This window comes from Megascapheus bottae, chromosome 3, assembly GCF_031878675.1.
Source record: "Megascapheus bottae isolate mThoBot1 chromosome 3, mThoBot2.hap1, whole genome shotgun sequence".
Lineage (NCBI taxonomy): Eukaryota > Metazoa > Chordata > Mammalia > Rodentia > Geomyidae > Megascapheus > Megascapheus bottae.
In genome coordinates, this window is record NC_143511.1 from 74037000 (window position 1) to 74052190 (window position 15191).

Sequence of the window (15191 nt, forward strand, 5' to 3'; positions counted from 1 at the left end):
CTTGTCACCACACCCTTTTGGTTAGGAAGGGGTGACGTGGAGTGTCCCTGGCTCTCTGTGTTTCCTAAGGGACTGCTTTTAAGGATGCTTGAGGAAGTGGAGAGCTCTAGGGCCTGTGATTGCAGAGGTCCGGCTCTTCAACACCTTGGGCCTGGGTATCCTTCCTCCTATGTGAGATGGAGACAGTGGTCCCCTTCCTGCTCATCATGGCCAGGACCTGGGACAGAGGTCAGAGGTCAGAGGTCAAAGGCTGTTCCTGCCTTCCTTTACCATTTCGTGGTTGAGTAATAGGACAGTTGGGTAGCCACTCAGAGCCTGACTTTTGTCCCTTACTCATGTGCTACAGGTAGAGGGTGGACCTGTGGAGGCCATATGCTCTCTGTGTCTCCAGTGTCATCCTAGCTGGCTGGTCTCCAGAGGTGCTAAGTTTCTCAGGGGTTCAGTGGGGGTGAAGGAGCTTCTGCTTTCCAAGATGATACACAGTGCTTGGATCTCCTTCCTTTTTGATTCTGTGGTCACCATCTCCCATCCTTCAACAGTGCTCTAGTCGTGCCTTCTGGACTGGCCTCCCCTTCCCTCACGGCTGTCAGCCAGTACCTGCCCAGCTTAGCTCGGCCATTTCTAGGCCTGGAGCCTGCCTCATCAACCAAGATGTTCAAATGGAGACCAAGGCTCTCCTTACTGAGCCCACCCTGGAGCCCGTAGACACCAGATGTTCAGGAAATGGGTTAAGGACAATGGGGGACAGAGGTTGATCACTTTGTACAGGACAATCTCCTGCTGCTGCAGAGCTGTCCAGTAGACATCTGGGCTTAGGGCCTGGTCTCAGGCTTCTGCCCTGGCTCCCTGCTGTGGCCCCTGCTGCCAGCTCCCTGGCCCACCCAGTTCTCAGTCCTCTCCCTGGAGGTCCTCATAGCACAAAGGGGCTTGGAGGCCCTTACACCTTTCTCCTCTTCCTCCACCTCCAGCAGGCCATACCTCAGAGGCCACAGCTGTCTGCAAGCTAGGAAACGTCATCCCTGCTGGCACAGTGAGGAGCTCCCCCTGCTCACTCCCCCTCTGGGTTCTAGTACTTTCTGATGGATGAAGTGTGAGTGGAAAGGCTCCTTCTAGTCCTGGCTTGTAAAGCAGCCTGCAGTGGGCTTGCTCTGTATGGGCTAGGAGTCAGCAGAGGTCTGGGGAGATGGGAAAGGCAGATCTGGATTAGCTCCTGCTGTGGGTGGGTCACTAGATGGTGGCCAGCCAGGCTGAGAGTACACAGCCAAGAGGACCTAGATCACCTGAGCTGGGACAGGCAGCCTTCTGAAGCTGAGAAAGAGCTTCAATGCATTGGAAGGCCATTTATCGAGCCATTTATTTGAAATACACCTCTGGCTCTGCTGAGCCATGCAAATATATAGAAGTGTGGTTAGTGGTGGGCTGGGGCCAGTCATTCAGAGAGTGGAATAAAGCATGGGACAGTTGTGACCACCAGTGGGACCAGGGAGAAGGACCAGGGGCCTGCACACCAGAACCTGGAACGGAATCTATTCTTGTTGGCAGTTCCCTGGTCTGGTTAGCTCAGAAATAACTTTTCAGTATCACCTTGCTGATGGTGGTGGTGGAAAGAGACATGATGTGGAGGAGGTGAGGAGAAGCTGTCTGATGTAAGGCCTGCCCTAAAATTTACCAATCTGTCCATCCCTCCAGGTCTATGTTGCACCTCAGGAAAATGTCCTTCTGGCTTTCCTGCTACTAAGCGACTCCTGGCTCTCATGGCTTCTTCCCACTGGCCTCTCTTTTGTCCTGCCTCACTTCCTTCCCCACCCTTTCCCTTCAGTCCAGCGTACAGTGCCACCTCCCCTTGCTCAGCCACCTGGTTCCTCTCTTTTGTTCTGCATACTATGTCCTTGGTGCCCATACCCCCTTTCTAGAAAGTATGGTGAGTTTTTGTTCACTGTATCCCTAATCCCTACCATAGGTCTTGTTCATAGTTGGGGCTCAGCAAATGTTTGCTGAATGAATGAATGAACAAATGAATGAGTACCTGGCTAAATGAATGAGCTGTAAGGAAATGAGGCCTCAACATCCTCAATCTCAAAATCCTGCAACTTCTGAGCTGCCACGGGCTTTGTTAAAAGGCCAGCTGGAGAAACTGAGGCCCAGAGATGTTACAGGGACTTGTGCAGAATCACATACCAAATCCCTTTTCCCTGGGCATCTTTCTTCTTCTCTGACCTGCTCAGGTGGGGTGTGGGCTACCAGGATCTCAAGTGCGTGAGTCCAGAGGAAGCCCACAGCCTGCAGGACATTACTGGCGACTCTGCTTTACTCCCAAGGAGGCTGAGGCTTCCCAAGGAACCCAGTGAGCTAGCAAGCTGAACTCTGAGCATATGTTGGTGTCTAGACCCCCCCCAGGCTAGGACAAGACCCCTCACTCCCTGCTCAGAGCCCAAATAGCATCCCCGCGGGACAGATGGGGCCACTGTCTGTAGCAACAGTGAGGTGATGTCTGGTTTTTCCGTGTGCGTTGTAAGCAGTGATTAATCTGGCTCCCAAACCAAAATAGAGACCTCATGCTATTATAAACACAGGTCCTGTAGAGACCTGCCTGCCAGCAGCCGGCCGCCCCCCTCGTAGACACTGTGGTCCTGGAGTTCCCACCCCACCTCTGCCCCCCTCCTTGCCTCCAGGGCCTGCTGGGCACTGTTCACAACAGGAAATCATTGCCCACAGGTCCACCTTTTCATTCATGCCCACCCCATAATTGCTGCATCCAGAAAAGGTAATGGTTTAGCCCGGAGCCCTGTCATTTGAAGCTATTTGCTGGCCTCCGCTTAGTAAACATGGCTGGGGTGGCTCCAGACCCACCCCCTCCCTAGCTCCCACCTTGACTTTAGTCTGTGCGGCTCCCTTTCAGCCCAAGAGAGCAGTGCTCTGGGAAGCTGTGCTCATGGCCATGGTCAAAGGCCCTTTAGGGTCTTCAGTCCTGGGGAACAGTCTAAGTTTGGCTGTCATTTTCTAAGAAATTTTCCCCCAGTCCTATCTCCACTTGTGAGCCTTAGTTTTCCTGCCTGTTCAGTGATCACTCAGAAGGTTACTGAAATGATGCCTCGGGCCCTCTGCCCCCGCTCAGATACTCCTGTGTTCCCTGGCTGACTTCTGCCCCAAGAACATCTGTCTCAGGAGCTACATCTCCTGGCCTGGGGGTGGGGGTGGGGGTGGGTTTTGGGTGGTCCTTCCTGTCAGGCCTCAGCCTCAGTGATTTGCGGTCAAGGGCACAATTCTGGTGCTGCCCCCAGACAGCTGGTTCTGGAGTCTCTCTCCTCTCCCTCTCCCTTTCCCCTCCCTCCCTCTCGCTCTGTCTCTCTCCTCTCCCCCTCCCCTTATTGAGCCTAAGTGTCTTCAATTGGCAAGCATGCATGATAGTTTCTGCTCCTGGGTAATGCAGATTCAGTCAGCTGATGTATTTGAACTTATACTCAGCTTGTGCCGAGCTTGCCTGAGGGGGCCATGATGCATTCTGTAGTGTGTGTATGTGTGTTTGAGAGCCGAAGGTTCCTGGGTGCCCCTTTCATGGTTCTCTTGGGTCCCTCCCCTCCCACAGAAGGCTGTTTGTAGCAGTCGTTGATGAGGCAGAGGAGGACAGAATGAGATTCAGAGAGGGGGCTTGCTTGCTCAGGCTGAGTACCACAGCACTTCCCTGGGGGAAGTTTAGGATTCTTGCTGCTACTCACACTCTGGTGGGACGATGAGAATGGGGTGACTGTAGGCATGGGGTTATGTGGTATCTCTGCATCCTTGGCACCTCCCATCTGATCACCAGCTTTCACTGCTCTCTGGCTGCGGAGTCTCAACCATCCATGTGTATGCCGCAGTCATCCAGGAGTTCTGGTGCTTTCCTGAGCCTACTGAGAATACTCAGGGCCTTTGCACTTGTTCACTCTGTTGGTTAAAGGAATAAACCAATGAATATGGAAGGTTTCAACAGTCATAACAGGGCCCTTGAACTTGATGTCAGATATTACATTGAGTGCTTTGTGTACATAACACAAAACCCATGCACTGGCCCTTACCTCCCCATTTTACAGTCAGGGGAACAAGACTCACGACCATAGACTCGGTGTTCCGCTGCCAGCCAGTATGTAAAGCAGCATTAGAATTCAGTCTGATGCCAGTTGCTAGCTGTGGTCTATGGCCCAGTTTGCCTGCTGAGGAAAAGAGCATGAGCCCCAGGTAGAGAGGCATCTTGTCCACCTATGCAGCTGAGCCATCTTGACTCAGTGTGAGTGGGTGCAGATGGTTCACTGGCAAACCCCTTGGGCCTCTCAGATCAGACAAGCACTGCTGTTTATAAACAAGAGGACTGCATCCTGGGAGTCTGAGACATGCTGTGTGTGTGTGTGTGTGTGTGTGTGTGTGTGTGTGTGTGTGTTTTAAGTCAAGGTTAGTGCAAAAAATCAACAGATCAAACTTTTAAATCCTGGGTATTCTAGTAGGTGTGGTCATGTGCACGAAATAGCAGAGCTAACAGCTGAGGGCACCCATCTCACATGGTAGTCCATCCATCCATCCATCCATCCACAGATCTGTCTGTCCCTGTCTCTCCCTATGAAGTGAAAGGTGCAAGGTGTATTAGCTGCCAAAAGCAGTAAGGGCTCTACCCACCTCTGACAGTGCCAGCATTGTATCTACATGGGGAGGGTTTACTGAGTGTTTATAGCCAACACCCCTGTGTGAATCAGCAGTGTCCAGCCAAGATGGCAGAGGCCAGGCCCTGCCATCCATGAGCGGGCTGGGCCTTCTGGCCTAATGTGCCTCTCCACTCCTCTCCACAGGGACACAAGGGTTATCCTGGACCCGCAGGGCATCCTGGAGAAGAGGTAAGGCCCCTGCCCTGTTCTGCATCACTCTCCCTCCTCCCAGTCCCAGGCCCTCCAGAGACTGCCCAAGATCCCCACATCCTCCCCAGTTCTGCCCAGGAACCACCATCCCTCAGTCCCCAGAGCCTGGCTGTCCTTCTGTCTACCTAGCTGCAGACCCTGTTCCTCTACCCCCACAAAGCCCCAGCCAGCCTGGAAGAGCCAGAGTCCCTGAGGAGGCCTGGCCTGGGGCTGGCATGAGCTGAGTTGCTTGGCTCCACTTTGAGCCATGAATAGGCAGCCTGTCCCAGGCAATGTGAGGGGATATTATCCCTGCCGCCCGCCTGCCGTGGGGTTTGCAGGAATTTGGGCTGCCGAGGCCCAAGTCAAACAGCAGTCCTGCCAGCGGGGAGCTAGCCAGCCCCTCTCCATGCTTTCTTACATAGGGCTTTCTAACAGGAGGCTTTTTTTTTTGGGGGGGGGTGGTTGGTGCTGGTTGTAGGGCTTGAACTCAGGGCCTGGGTATTTTCCCTGAGCTTTTCTGCTCAAGGTTATCGCTCTATCACTTGACCAAAGCTCCACTCCTGGCATTTTGGTGGTTAATTAGAGATGAGAATCCCGCCCCTTCTTTGATTTTTGTTCCCCGAGCTGTTGCCTTACATTCTTTTCTGTTCTTTGCAGGGGAAGCTGGGAGCCGAGGGCAGCCCAGGGGCCAAAGGTTACCCTGGCAGGCAGGTGCAGTATATGGCTTCTGGAAGCTCTGTGGCCGTGGTGGAGATGCCACGGGTGCCCCAGGCAGTGGGGGTAGGGGGGCCCTTATGGGCTGAGGCTGAGGAGCTGTGCCCTAAGGAAAGGGCTGTCCAGGGTCCTGGATCAAGCCAGCTCTTCCCAGCAGGCATAGGGGCTGGGACACTCAGTGAGGAATTGAGGGCGGGCAGGGTTCCTGAGGTTCCTCTCATCCAGAGCCCCCTGACACATACTGGGTGGTTTGTGGCACTTGGGTTGAAGACTCCTGTTCTCCCCCACCCCATTCTCCAGAGAAGCAGCTGAGGCCAGGACATGGGAATCTCCCAGACTCACTGGGGGCATTGGCAGCTAGAAGGGCATCTCCATATGTCCTTCCCCCTCTGTATTTTCTATTTCAGGGACTCCCTGGACCTGTAGGAGAGCCTGGCCCCAAAGGCAGCCGAGTAAGTGGTCTTTCTACATAGGTGCCATATAGGTGGAGACCAAGTGGGCATCCCTTGTCCCTCCACTAGGCTTGATGGGCAGTCAGGGCTATGAGAGGGAACTGGGCCCAGTCCTGCCTACCTGGGTGCTTACTAGAGACTGGGATAGCAGGGCAATGGCAATGAGGACCCCTGGTCTAGTTGCTACTGAGCCTGAGGATCAAGCGATCAGGGCAGTCCAGGCTTTGCTATGCTCGGTTGTGATTCAGCTACAAGCATCGGGTATTTGTCTGCTGAGTCCTCTTTCATTCCAAGTGGCCACTGGCCTCCCTTCCCCTTAACTTGGTTCTCAGAAGCCACCTTTGGTAAAAGGCCATGGTGTTGTCCAGGCTGGAGGTGAATGAGATTTCCAGTAGCCTCTTCTGAAGCCACCAAGGAGCAATCCCTGAGCAGCCATCAGCCTCAGGTTACTGTCTTTACAATGAGAGTGTGCTGACTGTTCCCATCAGTGGCCTGGAGGTAGGGGGGCACCAGGAATTTACTTTGGTGATGGCTGCTGGGGGTGGGGGACTCCAGTGAGGACTGTAGAGAGTTGGAGAAGATTTGGGGTGAATTGGATGGGGGTGTGTGGTGTAGATAGAACTGGAAAGATCAGATGAGGTGGCACCTTCTCTTCTATGACTCTGGTGTCACTGTGAGCTAAACAGCCTCAATTCATGCTGCACACTGGGGGTACAGGTAGAGCTGGAGAGAGGGCCAGGTGGACGGGGAGTTTGGCCTAGTGATGAAGTGCTTGCCGAGCATGCATGGAGACCTAGGTTTGATTCCTCAGTACCACATACAGAGAAAAAGCCAGAAGTGGTGCTGTGGCGCAAGTAGTAGAGTTCTAGCCTTGAGAAAGCCCAAGGACAGTGCTCAGGCCTTGAGTTCAAGCTGCAGAACTGGCAAGAAAGTTGGGGGGAGGAAGGAGGGTGCCAGGTGTCCAGAGGCTGCAGCTCAGGTCACACTCTACACTGGGTCCCACAGACACTAAGTCAGAGCAGAATGTTATTATGATGTGAGGGGGCGCTTGACCTGGGGGTTCTGGGCCCTTCCTCTTTACCTAGCTACTCCTTAGAGGGGGTCTTCTGAGACCTGTGAGAAGTCTCGAACCGGCCCCAGTCCCACTCTGGGGGTGGAGAACAGGACCTTCCTATGACACCCAGGGTGGCCTGGATTTGCCATGTGCATGGCATCTTGAAGGTACATGAGGTGAAGGCCACCTTGGCCCAGCCTGCCTGTCTCCTCAGTCACACGGCCCACAGCAGCTGGCTACACTGGATCACTTAAGCTGCTCTGCCACATCAGCCTCATAGTTATGAAGTAGACAATGCCCAGCACAGGTTTGGAGCCCGGTTGCTGAGACCAGCGGAGCCGCTTCTCCTCTCTGGGTTCCTGTAGTCACTGGGCCATTTTCTCACCTGCAGCTCTAGGATGTAAGCCCAATTGGAAATGTCTCTCTTTGAGATGTGGGTAGGGGAGGATGAAGGGACCTCTTGGCTGTTCAGGTGGTGATAAGCCATTCTTGGCTACTCCTTTGTGAAGGTTGTGTAGCTGAATAGTTAGAAGCTCAAGCCCTAGAGCCCCATGCGTTCATTCAAATGTCGGTTCTGCCATATTCTAGCTGTGTGTCCCTAGGCAAGTCACCTCACATCTCTGGGCCTATGTGTTCTCGAGTCAGTCGTGCTAATAATCATGGTTATTCCCTGGAGGTATGGAGAGGATGCAGTAAATGCTTTGATGTACACAGACCTCTGTGATCTAGGCCTGGCATCTAGTTTGTGCTTACTAAACATTAACTTGTGTTAGAATTACCAGTATAGCATTGTGCAAACATGGCTTAGGTCCTGGCCCTCAAGGCATTCTCAGGCCAATGAGAGGAAGATACAAGAGCACAGATGATGGAGATGCAAGGAGAGATAGCTGCTGCTAATGGTGAAGGCGTCAGCGTTTCTGGCCCAAGGGTCAGGGATGAGGCTTTGAAGTGGGCTGTGCAGGATTTGTCTCTGCATTCAATGTCCTGGGAAGGGCCTGGCTGAGAAGGGCTCTGAGGGATGGGAAAACCAGGTGCATTCTGGGCCTGAGCCTTAGACACCCCTGCTTTTGTGTTGCTGGGCCTGGGTGGCCCTTCTGTAGTAGCATGACCAGATGTCCCATTCTGTCCAGTTCTTCTTTCCTTATGTGTCCAATGGGAAGGGAGGAGGTGACAGTCAGCCTGTGAGGTCCCTGAGGGTTTAATGTAGCAGTGACCATGTGCCTGGCACAATGTGAGCTCTCCACAGGGCAGCTATTCTTGGTAGCATTTGGTGGCCAGGGGTGCATGTGAGTGAGCCCCATGGCTTTGGCTTTCCAGGCCCAGGAGGAGCTTACTGCAGAGGGCTTTGTCCCCAGCAGCAACCTGAGGGTGGGAGATGCTCTAGCTAGCATGTAACCCAGTTCTAGGCTGGCTTCCTTCTGCAGGTTCCAGAGCCTGGCTCCGCTGGGGCGGGCCTCCCCCGCGTGCCCGTGCCCTTCCCTGGTGTGAGGGTATGTGCCTTTGGACTACATCGTGGAAGCCAGCACCATGCAGTCCACGGGCATATACACTTGCCTCAAGGCCTTTGTCGTCGAGGACCACTGGAGTCACCACTGTCGCCAGCAAGGAGGAAGACTGGGCTGCAGGATGGCCTTGAGGGTGGACTGGGACCATGGGGACAGCTGCATCCCTCTGGCTCAGGCTCTGACCCCCTCCTGCTCTTTCCTAGGGCTACATTGGACTGCCTGGACTCTTTGGCCTGCCTGGATCCGATGGAGAACGGGTAAGTGTGTGGCACTGGTTATTTGGCCATCTCCCACACCTTCCTGATGCAAAGCGAAATGGGCCCAGGGGCAGGCCGGGAGGAATTGCAGCAGTCTCTGTGACATTGCTACCCTTAAGGAGTGCTGGAGGCTGGGAGGGGGCAGGTCAGGGTGTACACCCACCAGGCAAAGTCAAGATGAAAGGTCTCTCAGCAGAACTCTGCCCTCAGGCAGAGGGGGTGGGGAATGGGGATTACTTCCTGAAGTACTTCGTGAAGTTTCCTGGGCCCTCAGAGAACCAAGGTCAGCAAAAAGACTCAGTTCTGGGGAACCTCTCCAGGGCTTTCAGCAAATGAGAAACAGGCCCTTGCCACGGAGCTCTGCAGATGAGAGCGAGTCATCTGTTTTTGTAAATAAAGTTTTATTGAGCACAGCCATGCTTATTTGGTTACTATGGGCCATGGCTGCTGTCTGGCCACAGTGGCATAGAGCTCTTTGCACAGATGTCCCTTGACCCTATCCTAGGTGGCTCAGGCCACTTGAGTAAATTAAAGCTAGAAGGGGCTGTAGACAAACCTAATAGGCAGTGGCATGAGGCAGGCTGGGGTGTTATGCCTAGGAGAAGTCAAGTACCTGAGATCTGACTCTGGCTTGGCCCTGAGGTCCATTAAGAGACAGGATGAAGCTGGGTACTGGGGATTCACACCTGTAAACCTAGCTACTCAGGAGGCTGAGATCTGATCGTGGTTCAAAGCTTTCCTGACCAGGTCAGGAAAGTTCATAAGACACTTATTTCCAATAAACTACTCAGAAAAAGCTGAAAGTGGTACTGTGGCTCAAGTGGTAGAGTGTTATTAGCCTTGAACCAAAGAAGGAGACAACTCCCAGGCCCTTGAGTTCAAGCCCTCTAAATACATACTCACATACATACATACATACATACATACATACATACATACATGAGACAGGATGGGCCCTGAAAAAGATGAGATTCCTGGCATTTGTATCGTCCCAGCCCAGTGTCAGTCAGGGGAGTCAAGGGACCAGGGCAGGAGCTGCTTACATGCCTCTGGTCCAGCCTTATACCCATGAGGAGCCTCTGGGGTCAATGGTCTTCCTGCCCCCTCGTAGCCTAATCTGTAAGGTACAGAGCACCTTAGGGGAGCAGGAGAAAGAACATCTAGCAAGCACCTGGTGAATACCAGAAGCACTGATCATTTTATTGAGCCATTTCCCCACTGGAGGTCCAGAAAGCCCCAGCCCCAAAGAGGATGAGGACCCCTGAATTACTGTGCCTGTCCCAGACACCACTGTGTACATGGTATCTTTGGGACTTCCTCTTTGGGGTGGCTAGGGGCTGTCCTCTATCAAGGCCCTGTCCTGACCTCTCCTTGTCTTTCCCTCTTCAGGGTGTACCTGGCGTTCCTGGCAAGAGGGGCAAGATGGGTAGGCCGGTAAAGATTTTCCGTGTCTATTATATTACACAGACTCTATGGGGACCCCCAACTCTTCCCATCTGTCATACTGCCCTCTCCACCGAGGCTGCTCCCTATCCTGCTCAGCCACCATTCTGATTTGAGGGTTAGAGCCAGGTGTCTTGGGCCTGAGTGCTGAGCTACTTCTGTTGCTGCTGGGTGCTTGGCTGCTCTGTGGTAGCTCCTCTCTCCAGAGGTGCAGCTGTGTCTGGGGGCGGGGCTTCCATCCAGGGTGTTTGTGTCTTTGTGTCAGTGGTCTATGTGCACCAGAGGAGCCTTAGCAGATGAGGGGATGTGTCTGTCCCAGAGATCACCTACTCTCCCCCATGGGTTTGCTTTGTTTCTTCTTTTCTGTGTGGTAGAAAAGTGTTTGTCCTCTGGTCTGGTCATCTTCACACATAAAGAAAGAGCCAAGCACTGAGAGGTTAAGTAATTTTCTCAAGGCTTCACAGCAAGTGAGCAGTGGGGCAGAGATCAAGTTCAGCGGGTTTGTCCTCAGCGTCTCTGGTTTCAGTGGCTGGGTGGGTGGCCATTCAGTGTCTCTAGTTGATGCTAATATTGTAAAAGTACATTTCCCACAGGTTTCCCCTGCCAGGAAAGTTGCTTATTCCCATTATCTCATTAACTGAAGTTCCAGAGGTGGAGGAAAATGTTGAGGTCCCTCTGCTGGGTGGGCAGTCTCAAGACTGTCCCCCAGTGGTGACTCAGTCTCTCACTACTCAGACCTGAGGTCAGTCCACTGCTGTGGGAGGTGGAGGAAAGATCAGTGGGAGAGACTGGAGATACACTGAGATAGGGGCACCTGTGGCTTTCAGGTTGGTAGCCTGTTCTCTGTGCTGCAGTTGAGCTGGGATCTCTGGAAGTTGTAAAAAAAAAAAAAAAAAAAAAAAAGATTCCGCTCCTGGCTTCAAGAAACTGACAGTGGTCCCCACCATGCCTATGTCCTGCCATCCGCTCTGAGCTCTGAAGTCCAATGCCTGCTTCCCAGGTGTGGAAAGCAGTAGCAGGGGAGCTGCTAGAGTTCTGCATTTGGCAGTGACCAGTGAGCCTGGATCCCATCACAGGGTCCTAATCCCTGCTTTGGGGGCTGTGTCACCTCTGTGGTGCCAGTTGATGATGATGATGATGATAAGGAGGAGGAGGAGGAGGAGGAGGAGGAGGAGGAAGAGGAGGAGGAGGAAGAGGAAGAATGGGAAGCCAGTGTCCTGGGAGAATGCACATACATCTCAGGTTCTCTGTTTCCAGTAGAAACTACGTATGATTGGTTTGTGTTTGGTGTGCTTGCTGGGTTTCTTTAGTAGTTTCAGAAACCCAAACCACAGATCTTTTCTGTCAGGACAGCTCACTTTTCCCTTGGTCGGCGAAACATGTGCTTTGGTTTTTTTCTTAAATTAAATTTCCCTAGAAACCCCGTGATTCCAATTTGCGGAGGGGGAAACCAGGTTTCGCCACACTCCAGGCTCTTTCTCTTTGAAGTAGGAATAAACTCACCCCCCATACTCACTACTGACCCCTGGGTCTTCCTCCCAGCTGCTCACTCCGCAGAGAGTAGGAAATGGCCATAGGGAGGGGTAGCCTAGCATCTTGTAGGGTAACCCTCTCCAGTGCTGACGTTCACTAAATGTGACCTTGCCACTCACCTTTTGCTGGCTTCATTCTTCCTGAAAAATAAAGGCCGTGATTCCACAGTGGGGCTTCTAAAGGACACATCACAAACACACATATGAAGACTTCTCCTTAGAGAGGAAAAACTGAGGCCTGAGGTGGGACTGAAATCTTCAGTCCAGTCAGCGATTGATCTAGTTTTGGACCCAACTTCCTGTGTCCCTCCCACTACACTGCAGTCAAGTCCTGGATTGGGAGCTAGTGTGGGGCCTACTCTCTTCTTCTACAGGGTGGCCTGTGCCTGGGGAGTTGTGTGTGTGTGTGGTTTATATATGTCATCGGTGGGGGGTGACCTCAAATTAAGGAGTAAGGCTTCTCAGACATCACCCTTGTGTCCCTGGGTTTGAGCCACCCTCATACTGTAAGCCCTAACTTACTTCTGTTGCTCTCTCATGTCCTTAGGGTTTCCCTGGAGACTTTGGGGAGAGAGGCCCCCCAGGACTTGATGGAAACCCTGTAAGTATTTCCTAGTGTCTGGGAAAGAAAATCAGAGTGAACGCAGGGGTATTTCAGGAGTTCCAACCTTGAGGGGCAGACAGGCCCATGGCCTACTAGCTGTGTGTACTTGGACAAATGACATGACCTCTGAACCTGGGCTCCTTTCTATGGCTGGTGCCCTGTGATCTACTACCTTCATTTCCTAGCCAGAGTGCCAAGCTGGCCCCTCCCACACAGCTCACCCACCTCTGGCTGCCACCTATTACAAAGCATCCGAAATGTTTATGTCCTGGAGAACTAACAGGTTTGCAGGCCATGTTAGGAAAGAAGTGCTGAGTTCCCAAGACATCTTTACCACTGTGTATTTATAGTTTGTAAACAGTCGGAGGCCCACAGTCTGTCTCACCAGAGTCAGGTCAGCCCGCCCCAGGAGCTCAGCTTGCTCTTTCTTTCTGTCTAGGCTTCAGTCCCTGATAGGGTAAGCTCCTATTCAGCTTACGGGCACAGACTCTGCCTAGAGCTTTGAGATACCTACATGGTCACTCAAGTCTTTCTGATGCTTCCTAGCCAGAGCAGCGAGGGCCAACCACGTCTATGGTCAGTACTTGACTGCGTGTTGGTTCAATTCTATAAGTGTTGCCTGAGCTTGCGATTCAGAACACGAGAGATCCATCTGAAAAGATTCTTCCAGATGTGCACGTGGAGGAAGAAGACCCAAGTAACCTCTGATTTCTTTCACTGCAGGGAGAACTGGGCCTTCCAGGGCCCCCTGGAGTCACTGGCCTTATTGTAAGTACAAATGCCTAGGGGCTGGGGATAGGGAGCATGTGCAGGGGATATTGGACTGGGTGGGAGAATCACATGGAGCCAAAAGCTAAGGAGCAAACAACAGTATGGTAGGTTGCTGAAAAGACTCCTCTGTCACCAAATCCAAGAGGGACTGGACTGAGAGAGGAGGCCCTGCTATGTGGCCTCGGGTAGTCCCAGTGGTCTCTGCTCTGAGCTTGCTTCCTCATTGATCAGCTGAGGATCTGTCCTTGCCACCAGGACTGTGTGTACTTGTATGCCTGCTGGTGGCCCATTGTCTGATCTGGAGGCCTAGATGGGTAATGACATGTCCAACCAATGGATGAGGGCTTTAGGTCCCAAGGGAGGAAGTGGTATCAGAGGAGCTGAGATTCTGGCAACATTGAACAGTTGACCTTGTCTCTTTTTTCTTGAAAACACTGATTTTTGAGCCAGACTAACTGGGTTGATGTCATCGCTCTGCCATATTGTGACTATATGACTTAGCTAGGTGATTCACTCCTTGAGCCTCTATATAGTTTCCTCATCTATAAAATGAAGTTGAGAGTAGATTCCTCTTGAATTTTTGATCGGATTTATAGGCATTGCACAAGCAAGTGATTGGCATAGGACTTGGCATTCACTAAGCACTCACTAAGTGGAAAATATTATCCTGAAATGCCCAGGGCCCAGAGAGGTCCAGGGATAGGAAATGGGAGGGATGGAGCCTTTAACTCCATCTAGACTGGGTGGGCCTTGGGGATGGCTCTATCAGCAGCCCCACAGCTTGCTGCCAGCCTAGAGACGAGATTTGATCTTGGGCCCAGACCCAAAGGCCAAAGACAGTCCAGAGCCTGGAAATGACTCTAGGAGAAATGTCCCCACAAACTTTGAGCCCCTCTTCCTTAAACTATGGGTCATTCCTCGTGGATTTGAGTCTGGAGGACACTGTGGGAGGCACAAGTAAGCTGTCCTTTAGATTGGCAAGTGGGCCAGCTTTGTTCCTTCAGCAACTGGATCAAGGAGCTTTGCTCAGCTGGAGGCTGAGGTGCTCTATTTCTCAGGGGAGGCTAGTCCTGAGAAGTGGACCAGAGCCCACTCCCGGCCACCTGCTTCTGCTGAGATGGGTGGAAGCAGAGCCTAAGTGAGATGCATTGGGAGGTAGAATCCACTGGGTCCACATCTTGTCACTACCTCCTGGTTCTGTGAACCTGTTATTGCCTCAGCTCCTTGATCTTCCAGGCCTCATTAGGAATCAGTAACACTGGGATCAATAACACCCACCCATGCTGGGATCTCAGATGCCACAGCCTAGTCAAGTCCAGTGGCTAAAAGAGCAGTTGCCAGAACCAGATTACCTGAGTTCAAACCTTAGCTCTTTTACTCACCTAATCACAACCATGAGCAAACTTCTTAACCTCTCTGTACCCCAGTTTCTTCATCTGCAAAATGGGGGATGATATTAGTACTTAACTGGAAGATTGTCGTAAGGATTTAAATAAGCTAATACATAGGAACCACCCAAGAAGAAGCACTCAAGAAGAATTAGTTATAATAGTAACTATTGTTATTGTTCTGTTAAGCACGTGTGTACATGTGCATATACCATACTTTGCAATATATTTGCAATTGATTAGTGATGTCTGCCTTGGCTGAGGATGAGGAAGTGCTAGGACCATGTAAGTTATACACTCATTTGTCTTTCATATCTATTCAGTATCACTCTGCTAAGCCCCTTCTTCTGTACCTGGTGCTGACCTAGATGTTTTGGCAAAAGCAATGTGTGCCATGAGAGTTAGAGAAGACTTGTTGCCTCACTCCTCCTAAGCCCAACAGGAATCCCTTGTAAAGCGTTTTGTTCCTATGCTTGTGAAGTTCTAACTCAAGCATCTCAGGTGTTAGAAACTCACTCTTTCTAGGGACACAGTCTCTCTGAACAGAGCCCTCATTGTTCGGTGTTTTCTGAATTGTCTTGGCTGTCTGTCTCTTGGCAAAGCTGT

The 15191-nt window shown here is 52.1% G+C and overlaps 1 protein-coding gene across 1 annotated transcript in view; it reads left to right on the plus strand.

The window, feature by feature from the left end:
• Col27a1 (collagen type XXVII alpha 1 chain) overlaps positions 1 to 15191 on the plus strand; it is a 109987-nt gene that overhangs the window by 31337 nt on the left and 63459 nt on the right. The window contains exons 8-14 of the mRNA XM_090330485.1: positions 4818 to 4862; positions 5523 to 5576; positions 5987 to 6031; positions 8794 to 8847; positions 10237 to 10281; positions 12370 to 12423; positions 13150 to 13194. Of these exons, the coding sequence (XP_090186611.1) occupies positions 4818 to 4862; positions 5523 to 5576; positions 5987 to 6031; positions 8794 to 8847; positions 10237 to 10281; positions 12370 to 12423; positions 13150 to 13194 (342 nt within the window). The remainder of the gene's footprint in view (positions 1 to 4817; positions 4863 to 5522; positions 5577 to 5986; positions 6032 to 8793; positions 8848 to 10236; positions 10282 to 12369; positions 12424 to 13149; positions 13195 to 15191) is intronic.